General features: G+C 38.4%; 1 protein-coding gene across 1 annotated transcript; it reads right to left on the bottom strand.

Annotated features, from left to right (window-relative positions):
- Positions 1 to 4,252: 4,252 nt before the first annotated feature.
- Positions 4,253 to 10,120, bottom strand: map2k2b (mitogen-activated protein kinase kinase 2b). Its single transcript, XM_017697104.2, has 11 exons — positions 10,032 to 10,120; positions 9,687 to 9,897; positions 8,872 to 9,018; positions 8,308 to 8,385; positions 8,145 to 8,196; positions 7,841 to 7,965; positions 7,358 to 7,571; positions 6,893 to 6,945; positions 6,708 to 6,769; positions 6,185 to 6,230; positions 4,253 to 5,061 (listed from the first exon to the last, which is right to left on the bottom strand). The coding sequence occupies exons 1-11, from the start codon at positions 10,118 to 10,120 to the stop codon at positions 4,951 to 4,953; spliced, it is 1,188 nt and encodes a 395-aa protein (XP_017552593.1). The 3' UTR covers positions 4,253 to 4,950.
- Between the last annotated feature and the right edge of the window lie 440 nt (positions 10,121 to 10,560).

Genomic DNA, 10,560 nt, shown 5'->3' with positions numbered 1-10,560 from the left:
TGTTTAATTAAGGCTGCTGCCAACAATCAGAAAATACAGTGCAGTCCCAACTCAAGCCATTGCAGCGGTCTGCCCATAAAGGGGAATTCCATTGAGGCTTAACATTTTTTGCGTAAGTTAATGGTTAAGATGGAAACAAGGTCAATCAGAGTGGTTTGATGTGAGATGCTCTGTTCTAGAAAAACTTACCGAATCAGAATAGTTCACAGTGGTGGTGATAGCAACCAAATGTCCAAATGCTTTTATAGTGCCTCTAAAAGGTACCTCGCATAGAGGTGTTACATGAAATGGTTACGAATACATGCTCTGGTGCCTGAGACATTGTTTTACTATAGCATTGACCAAAAATATTTCGATTTTTAAGTTCACGGAGGTGAGATACATGCAGGGTGACAAAAATTTAGGTTGAATGGAATTTTTGCCAATGTTCTGTAAGGCTTGTCTAACCTCACAACAGCTGCTACGAAGGAACACATTTATGGGCAGAGCAAACAGGTTAATAACAGAGCTTTTACATTATATGCACTGTGAAAAACTGGTAATCAGCTTGGGTTTATGGTTCTAGGAAAAACATTTAATTGGTATACGCTCTTAACCAATGGAGTAAACAGCACCAACGACAGGTTCTATGACTTCTAATAATATTGGTGCTTTTGAGTGTTACATTTTAAAAGAGTTTTTTTAAAGAACCTTATACAACTGGTGTTTCTGTTAAGACCCATTTAATCATGCAAAGAACCATTAATACAATCAAATGGTTCTTTGAGTGTTTTATGAGTGCTTGAGTGTTCATTTTTATAGACAGATTTTGCCTTTACTAAAGAACCCTTGAAGAACCTAAGGGTGCAGAATCTTTACTTTATGTGAAGGTTCTTTAAACATTTGAAAAAGTTCTTCCCTTTCACACATTTCATTTACAAAAATTGTTCCTCTAAGAACCATTCATCAAATGGTTTTTTAGGGAACCAAAAAGGGTTCCTCTACAAACTTAAAAAGATGGTTTTTCAGGAAAGAAAATGGTTCTATATAGAGCCTTGAACAACAAACTCTGATTAAAGGGTTCTTGGCATTGTGAAAGGGTCTTTCAGATTGCTGTAGGTGGTTCTATATAGAACGTTTTTGAACAGGGTTCTTTGATTGACACAAGGTTGACATAAGATTGAAAGAACCCTTTTTGGTGCTGTACAGAACTGTTTACATCCTATTCCCCATTAATCTGAAGAACCATTTCACCATGCAAAGAACACTTTGATCATGTGAAGGGTCTTTGAGTATTCATGACTTATATACAGGACCTTTTTTTCACTAAAGAACCCTTGAGAAAACACCTTTTAGGTGTGTATAGCATGGCTCCAAAGAACCCTTTTTAGCACCTTTAACAAAGTGTAAAAAGGCAATCACAGTGATGTCAGGAGGAAAAGGAAGACAATAAGGCCCAGTCCCATTTCACCCCTTGCCCCTACCACTGTTTTGTGCGTTCACGTCTAGGGTTAGGGTGTCCCGGTTTTTGTTGAGATAGAGGGGTAGGGCGAAGTGTTAGGGCTATAAGCCTTCCAAACCGAGGTTTTCCAGAGGCACACTCCAAACGGAGTGTTATCAGAAATAAAGAAAAACGAGCAAGATGACTGCGCGAGCGACCAAAAAACCCCACAAATGTAAGAATTTTCATTTATCTTATAAGAAATTTCAATATCGTATAATCTTAGTTTAAAGTCGTTTCAATGTATTATGGTCGTTTTCTTCATAGCAAGCACAAAATCGCTAATAGCATGCTAACGTTTTTGTAAGCTAGCTAGCTAACTTTCACGTTCCACCTTAAACAGTACAGCAGTGTCGAGTCCTAACGCCTGAAGCTGCTGTATCATTTAAGGTAGAACCGGGAAATTCGAATACGAAGCTGGTAAATAGCTGACTTCAGTTTCGTATCACCAAATAATTAACGGTGGGTGATATAAAATTATCCCCCTCTTTGAAGGCATATGATGCCCTAAATGTCAGCAGTGACTTTTCCCTTCTCTGCTATCACTGAAGACGCGCTGGGTCGCCTAAAGAGCAGCGCTAATAGTCTTTTAATAAAGCAATGTTTATTTATTTATTTTTATTTTTTATTTGAGGGTCGTCCCATTTCGTAGGGCAAGATTTCAACCGCTACCCCTTGTAACAGTTCCAAAGGGTTAGGGTGACACTCGAAAACGAGGGGTAGGGTAAAAAGAAGAAATGGGATTGGGCCTAAATGTCCCTCAAAAAACATTGAAGAGACTAAATGCTTGAATTAAATTTAAGTTAATAACTTCTGTCAACTTCTACACATGACTAAATATTTGAAGAGGAGAAAACAAAACACATTCTCAGGTGGAAACTGTGATTATATAATACCAAGTTACAACTCAATGATCAGATTACACATCATGGCCCACTGACAGACAATCGAGTCATGACTGTACACAGACATTTAGACTAGGATTACTAATCCAGGATCACATTCCTCCTTTGTTTATGTTGATGTTAGTCACAAACAGTGTTATTGTCACAAAGACTTATCCTAATTTCCTACTCATAGAGTATCAGTACCAATCCTGGTTTAACCACAGAATGCTTCTAAGAACTGCCCGGTATAAGAGCACATGAGCATCTGACCACGGTAACCACAGTAGATCTCTGAATACATCAAACCTTCAAAATCACTTTGGATTAAACGCTTTGCTACCGCCGTGTGACCGCAGATGCAGCTTTCGCCACCTGCTGGCTGAAAGTGGGAACTGCAATTTCCTCATGTAAATGTTTATCTTTGGCAAAGAGACGATGGACAAGTGACTTTAACCCCTAAGAATGTCAGAGACAATAGCTCGTCTGATGCTGCACAGTTTATGATGGTCATCATCTAGTCCTTAATCAGTGGTCACAGGACGCTGGCAGGGTATTTCTGGTTGGTAGACTATTCTCAGTCCAGCAATGACACAGAAGTGTTTAAAATCTCCGGCAGCACTAGCACAACACACTAACACACCTCCGCCAAGTCAGTTTCACTGCAGTGCTGAGAATGATCCACCGCTCAAATAATACCTGCTCTGTGGTGGTTCTGACCATTGAAGAACAGGGTAAAAGGGGGCTAAGAAAGTATGCAGAGCAACAGATGGACTGTGGTCTGTAATTGTAGAACTACAAAGTGCAGCTTTATGGTAAATGGAGCTGATAAAACAGACAATGAGTACAGAGTAAATATATTAATGTCTTTCTGAAGGTGTAGAGGTGCATGAAATGTTCTATGCCTGACACAATGACCTTGCTATCTGATATAGACTGATACAATGCCCTTAACTTAAAGCAGCTTCAATTGCAATATAAGTTGCAACTACTTTGAACGTACATAAATCCCAGCAACACCACTGTGTCTGAAACACTCGTATGAATAACACTGCCACGTCAGTGTCAATGCTGTGCTGACAATGCTCGACCACCCAATTAATATCTGGTCAGAAATGGTTCTCTGGTGGCCTCCTTGCATTTATAATGATGGCTGACCTAAGCAAACAATCTACCTTACCCCAGTAACAAAATCTTGTGAATCTGAATAAAATGGGGACCTATGACTGAGGAGACTCTTCAGTTAGATTATCCCTCAACAGAGCTTATCAACGCTAAGATAAATAACTAGCATTGATCACATTGATTTATCAGTCTACTCAGGCTTTAGCAGGAACTTCCGTGTTTGTAAAGAAGGCATTTGATGAATTCCTCTTCAGAGTCCGTCTAATGAATATATTTGCTACATGCCATTTTTCCTTGAACATATTTTGGAATTTAGTGATTAAGTGAAATGTAAAAGGTAACTACATGCTGAATACTGTTTTTTCAAATATGTAACAGGTACTTAATTTCTGTATTTTGAACACGAATTCCATAACATTCCAACCCTGACTGAAATATGAAATAATCAGCTGTACTCATATAGACAGGAAATGTTTTGTCGGCTTACAGAAAGTAAAACTAAATTATATAATCATGGCTTAACGGGCCAACTTTGCAGTTTTCTTGACATTTTTAGACTTACTCTTTTTAAAATATGTTCATTGTCGTTAGCTTATTTCTAGGCTTCATGAACATTCCTCTCAATGTTAGAACAAAATTTTGGAATGTTAAGCAAAATGCTACAAAGGCTAATCTGAATACCAAACTAGGAACTATTATGCCATCAAAACCACCTTTGCCTTATCTTCATCCCACATCGGAAAAAAGTCACAACAGAAAGGTATAATGAATACCTACAAATCAGAGTTTTTTTATTTATTTTTATTTTCTTTGAGATAAAGGCTGAATGCCACATACAATCATTTCTGGTTCATGGTCAATGGCAAAAAAGACTAAAGAACAACTCAAATCATCATGACTGCCTGATACAACAGTGACTGAGGTGAACATTTTATCCTTATACTGTATTTATTATATATATATATATATATATATATATACATATATATATATATATATATATATATATATATATATATATATATATATATATATATATATATACATATACATATGTGTGTGTGTGTGTGTGTGTGTGTGTATGTATACGTATATATAAAAACTGTAGCACATGATCTAGGCCCAGATAAAAGGCATATCTCTATATAATTCTTTATTTAATATAAGATTCACCTGAGAGGCCTTAAAATAATGTTTGTGTCTGCATGCATATAACATAGATGTGAAAATATACTTGTGGCAGTTCTGTTTGTTTTTGCATGAGCAGGGTACAGTGTAAAACTGCTAAGTTATTTTTCACTGGGACAGCGTATGCATCCAGGATGTGGGCGCATGTACATGAGAAGTGTGTGCAAAAATGTGGCAGGATTACCGGTGACAAACGAGAGAGAAGGAAAAGAGAAAGATTGAGCCTGTGCATGTGTGTGTTTTAGGGGGAAACTGAAACTTTCTCTCATTCAGTTATTCAGCTGTCCGGGTGGGCGTGCTGGGTTGGTTGAGGCCCATAGTTTTACACAACCAGCCTGCAAAGTCCACCTCTTCCACCTCTGAGCGCTTAATAAACGTGTGGTTCTGTGAAGAGAAGTAAAACATCTGTCACCATTGATGTGTAGAACACTTAGTCAAAGTGGTCCAGTCTAAGCATAAATGAAAGCAGAAGCTGTGCATTGGTGACTTCAAGAAATTTAAGGAGTGTTGGGAGGCTTATTGCTTTGATGAATACCCCTAATATGACTAAAAATGATAAAATACAATATGATAAAATACTTAATTTTAGTATTAGTAATAATCTCAAAGATGATAATTCTTCCATCAAGTAATTTTGTTCGTTAGACATGGGCTATGGAATGGTTTTCTATGAACAACTCAAAGGTGCAAAGGGAAATTCCACCACTTTTTCAAAATGTGTGCATAACTAAATCGCCAAGATGGAAGATTCATACAGTGTTTTGAAATGCGTTAGAGCAACTTTTGAGTGAAACCCCCTGTAGAAACCAAATATCTGAAGTGTTTTGCTATTATATGTTATGTTGATGAATACAGTATGTAATGCCCGAGACCACGGGCCTCATTCACTAATATCTTCTTAAGTTTTTTCTCAAATTCTTGAGTTCTGGAGAAAGGTCCTAGGAGAAAGTCTGTCAAATTCATGATGTGTTCTTAACCACATAATTGTTGGCATCCTTCTGCTCTTAAGTATGCACATATTCTGTTCTTACACAAAAACAAAACCCATATAAGAGAACACTGGTTAATGTCAGAATCTTTGTGAAAACTGTGCAAGTGGGTTTTAAGAAGAAATTTCTTCTTAAGAATGGTTGATAAATGAGACCCATTCTTTTAAAATTACTTTGATGACAGAGAGGTACATGCAGTGCATTATAAGGCAAAACAGTACCCAAAATGCATGTGTGTTTTTTAGATGGTAAATGACCATTTGCATTTTAGACATCATAACCCCTGGTCCCCACCACTGTAAAGAAATCGGAATTGGTACGCTTCTGTATAAACCTTGATAGTGCACCTACATGAACAATTTTATAACATGTTTAAAACTTAGCAGAGTATGTGTATATCAAGTATTTTGCAACTGCTTTAAAACATGCCTCAGGTTTTTCACCAGAACCATCCGTTTTATAATCTACATTTTGCCAGTGCGACCACAAGTACAGTAAAGAGTCACAAAAATACTCACCATCAGCATCTTCAGATCTGCCCTGTCTGCAGGATTTTTGATGAGACTACAGAAACCAGGCAAATATTGAGAAAAGCTCAAAATCATGTTTTAATTCATACCTCAAACCATTAGTCAAAACGCAACACTATGAAAATGGTTTCTTATTGGTTTCTCTAGCACAGTGATTCTTAAACTGGTCTTCAGGGACAGATGGTCTACAACAGAGGTTTTCGAAGCTTGACCTTGAATCCAGTTTCCAGTAGTGTATTTTGTAAACACTGGTGTTTAATTGAACTGCTGATGGAACTGATATGCCAACTAGGACTACACCTACCAGTGACGGCAAAATCCAGGAATGCAAACTGGATTCAAGGTCAAGATTTGAAGACCTCTGGTCTAGATTTCGACTCTTTCCCAATGTGTTACAAGTTAATTTAGAGCAAATATCTGGCTGTCAGGTCTAGAACCACTGAGAACCACTACTCTGGCAAATAAATTCAACCACGCACAGCTAAAATGAACATGTAAAAATGATATTCACCATTTGGTCACAAAGTCCTGGAAGTCTGAAGTAAAGACTCCATGAGGCAGTTTTGGTGGAGGCTATAAACAGAAAGATCAACAGACAGACACTAAATATATTTACAAATACAGGATTAAAAAAACTAAACAATTCAACAATTGTACATTTATGAGGAAGCAAAGAATAAGCTCAGCAAATCTCACCTCATTGACTATGTAGTCCAGCAACTCAAATATAGCCATGGCTGGCCCATGCCCTACAGAAACAAAAAATACATTTCAGAAGATAAGAAGAAGAAAAAAGAATTAGCTAATGGTGAAGAAACTACAAACGAATGGTATGCCAACAGAAAACATTAAAAGTGGCTTGCCAACTGATCAAACCACCAAGGTTAAGATCCAAGATTGAGACCTTTAAATGCTTCCAAAAGCACTTTTTTATTTTAATATCATTAGTGTACTTTGTATATCTTATGCACATTCAACGAACAGCATTGTGTTACCAAATAGTGACATTAACTCGTAATTTTAGAAATGCAGCAATAGTAGTAAAACAGTACTGATGTACTGATTCTAAAATACAGAACTCCCAAATAAAAGCTCTTTTACTATGACTTATATGACATAAAAAAATTCATAAACTATCCTCAGCTGTGAGGTGCATCGTACCGCTGACGGGTCTCCCTGGAGGTCGAGGTCGTGGTGACATGCTCTGCGTTCCTCCCTCCTCTACGTTCATCGTCGGCCGCCCAAAAATGGCCTCCAGCTCCTTGGCATCAGGGGGAGGGATGGGGTAGCGGCCAATTGCCAGCTCCACCAGAGACAGCCCCATGCTCCACACATCCGACTGCACTGAATAATGAGTGCCCTGCAGTCTCTCCGGCTTGGGAGGAGGAACAAACACAGATATTGCACATGATTATTATACACTATCCAGAAGTAAGATAGAATATTTGATTTATTATTTGCTCACAGCTAGATTTTATCAGATAATCCTAAAACTAGAGGTGTAGAATGAAAATGTGATGTTAGCACTGATTACTGGGTTCATGCTATTATCATTAGACTTGCAATTAACTGTGAACAATTAACTTAAACGAGAAGTTCCCAGTGGCCACAAACAGCACAGAAAAGAGCAGAAGACTGACTTACCGACATATACGACCTTGTGCCTACAAAAGAGTTAGCCATGGAGTCAATGAGCTGGCCACTCACTCCAAAATCACACAGCTTGATCTCCCCTCGTGAATTCACCAGTATGTTTGAAGGTTTGACATCTGCAATCGTGAGAATAAGCACATTTTCAGGTAATGAAATATAATAACAATATAAAATGTAATGAAAATAATATAACAAAATGGGAGAGACTGGACATGAATGCTCTGCAGTAAAGACATGTGTGCTGGTTTTAAGAGAGAAGAATATTCTGTTTAGGTATTACATTATGTTTTGTTACCTCTGTGCATGATTTGGTGCTTTTCTCGAAGGTAAGCGAGACCTCTTAAAACCTTTAGTATGACAAGAGATAGTAAGGGATCAATTTTACTCACACGTGCACACAAGCCTAAATGTGTTATTCAAAACACAAACATTTACAAAACCATACCCTAAATACTTACAGCTATACTGACTTTGCCCAGGATTTCTTCTGGAATTCTCCGAGCCTCTTTTAGCACCTGATCCAAGGAGCCTCCATCCTGTGGTCAGAAACACATAATCTGTAATTCTTGCCTCACGATCTCCATCCCTCCATCCAAAACATTCCCTGACTCACTCACTCTGTGGGCATAACAGAAAGTGCTGCCAAAACCATTCTATGTTCTTACTTGATGGAACAGATAGCACCCCTGCAGTTTTGTCTTGCATGCTCTTACACAATGCATTCAATCCAGCATTCCTCCTTAACTCATGATGAAGTTTCCTCAAGTTTGAAAATATTAGTAGTACTTTCAAAGAAACACTGTTTAGGGGGTTTACACTACTAACAGCTCCACTGGTTTAGCACAAATAAAGCAGATAGGCTCTTCAGTACTATCAAATTCAGGCCTTATGGATGGAGTAGGCCCTTAATTTTGTGGGAAGCTTGACAGGTGCGGATTTACTCAAACGCTTTCAAATCAATGGCAGAAGTACCGTGCTCCCAAAATCTTAATAATTGAACAGATTCTAGCTTATGGGCTCACCATGTGCTCCATACAGATACTGATTTCTCCATCGCTGTAGAAGGCTCCATAAAAGCCCACTATATAGGGAGAGTTACACTCATGCAGGACTTGCAGTTCTCTAATGATCTGATTCCTGATTGCTGGCTTGATCTCAAGATGAATCAACTAAATGGAGGGAAAAAAAAACAAAACAGGAATTAGAAAACATTCCTTAAAAAAACATTTCTATCGTAAAATTTGTATTATCTTCAGATGTACTACAACACAGCAAACCAAAAACATACAAGAGAATCAAAACAATACCAGAAACACTAAGATAATGATCATGAAGTAATACATTTGACTGTCACTTGTGTTGTAAACAGGCATTTTTCCACCAGGCAGTGCAATACTTTATAGTGCGGTTACAAACCTGAACCCAGATCCAGCCGTACCCTGGTTGAGTACCTGCGCATTTCCCATTGCATGACAGAACCAGGAAAGACAGCTGTCTGACTCAAGTGATGACTGCATTTGACCAATCAGTGGTCTACACGATTTCAAGCTTAGTACACAGGCAAGACTGATAAACAAATTCAGCAGGGGTAGTATAATTCAAGTGGCAAAAGAAAAATGCACAATCACGGGTTAGCAACAGTACCTTTCTGGCCTGCCTAGTGGAAAAACGCCACTGTGAACTGCTGGTAACATCATCTATGTGATTTAATAGTAGGAGTGGGCAATATGGCAAAAATGTCCTCACAATATTTGAAAACACTTGAAACATCACAGTATTTCATTTTCCAAATATTCAATCAAGCAAAATAGTACGGTTACGTGTTTAAAATGCTCACTTTTCTGGCCATGATCAGTCCAGAGGGCTTGTGGCAGACTTTATTAACCACACCACCATTTCCTGCTCCCAGCTCACAGATGCGCTGAAAGTCATCGTCCTTTAACTCTCCAACTTTGGCTTTCTGCGTGAGAAAGGCCTCCAGACGCTTCTTCTGTTGCTCATCCAAGTCAAGTTCCTCTAGTTTCTTCTGAAGAGCCTCTAGGTTTGCTCTAAGGAAAGACAGTAATTATAGACCAGAAATCCAGACCTATTAACACTTAAATAATGTTTTTTTTTAGTAGCCAAAGCAATTCACATCCATTAAATACAACTATCAATCAAGCATAACTAGATGAGAACTTACTCTGATGCAGCGCCTATATTTGAACCTGTGGTCTGTGCTTCTCCCGTGCCGCCTATGACTATGGGTCCTGGTCTTTTTTTGGGAGCCATGTTCAACTTGACAATCCGGACAAGTTTTTTTTGTTTAAACTGGCATGCAAATTAGTGGATAAAGTAGCCTTGACGAACAGAAACTGTGATTGGACACTGACATGGAGCTGCTCACTAAATTCTCATCAGGCCACTGAACATTCAGAGCATGAACACAGTAAAATTATTTTTAATTCAAAACCGAAGTCTTTGCTATTGCTCCTAAGCGAAGCAGCGATTTATCGCTGATCTAAGGCAGACCAAGCTGATATTAACTGGCTGTACGGCTCGAGTTAACAGGTGCTCCTGCAAGCTAGCTACTTAGTTAATTCTTGTGCTAGCTAGCCAGCTAACTGTTCTAAGTTACCTCAGTTCACCAAAAAAATGGACGTATTACTACATGCAACACGCTCACACGTAATCAAAAGGAACAAGTGTCAAGAAAGAGGCCTACCATTTCC

This window comes from Pygocentrus nattereri, chromosome 19 (assembly GCF_015220715.1).
Source record: "Pygocentrus nattereri isolate fPygNat1 chromosome 19, fPygNat1.pri, whole genome shotgun sequence".
NCBI lineage: Eukaryota > Metazoa > Chordata > Actinopteri > Characiformes > Serrasalmidae > Pygocentrus > Pygocentrus nattereri.
The sequence above is the reverse complement of the archived record's forward strand: the minus strand, read 5'-3'. Positions and strand labels throughout refer to the sequence as shown.

Excerpts from the sequence above, each read along its gene's own strand:
- map2k2b (XM_017697104.2), bottom strand. The coding sequence starts at position 10,120 with ATGGCTCCCAAAAAAAGACCAGGACCCATAGTCATAGGCGGCACGGGA. Across the intron at positions 8,386-8,871 it reads GTATCTGTATGGAGCACATG|GATGGAGGCTCCTTGGATCA; the intron begins GTGAGCCCATAA and ends TTCTGACCACAG. Across the intron at positions 6,231-6,707 it reads CAGGACTTTGTGACCAAATG|TCTCATCAAAAATCCTGCAG; the intron begins GTGAATATCATT and ends TGGTTTCTGTAG.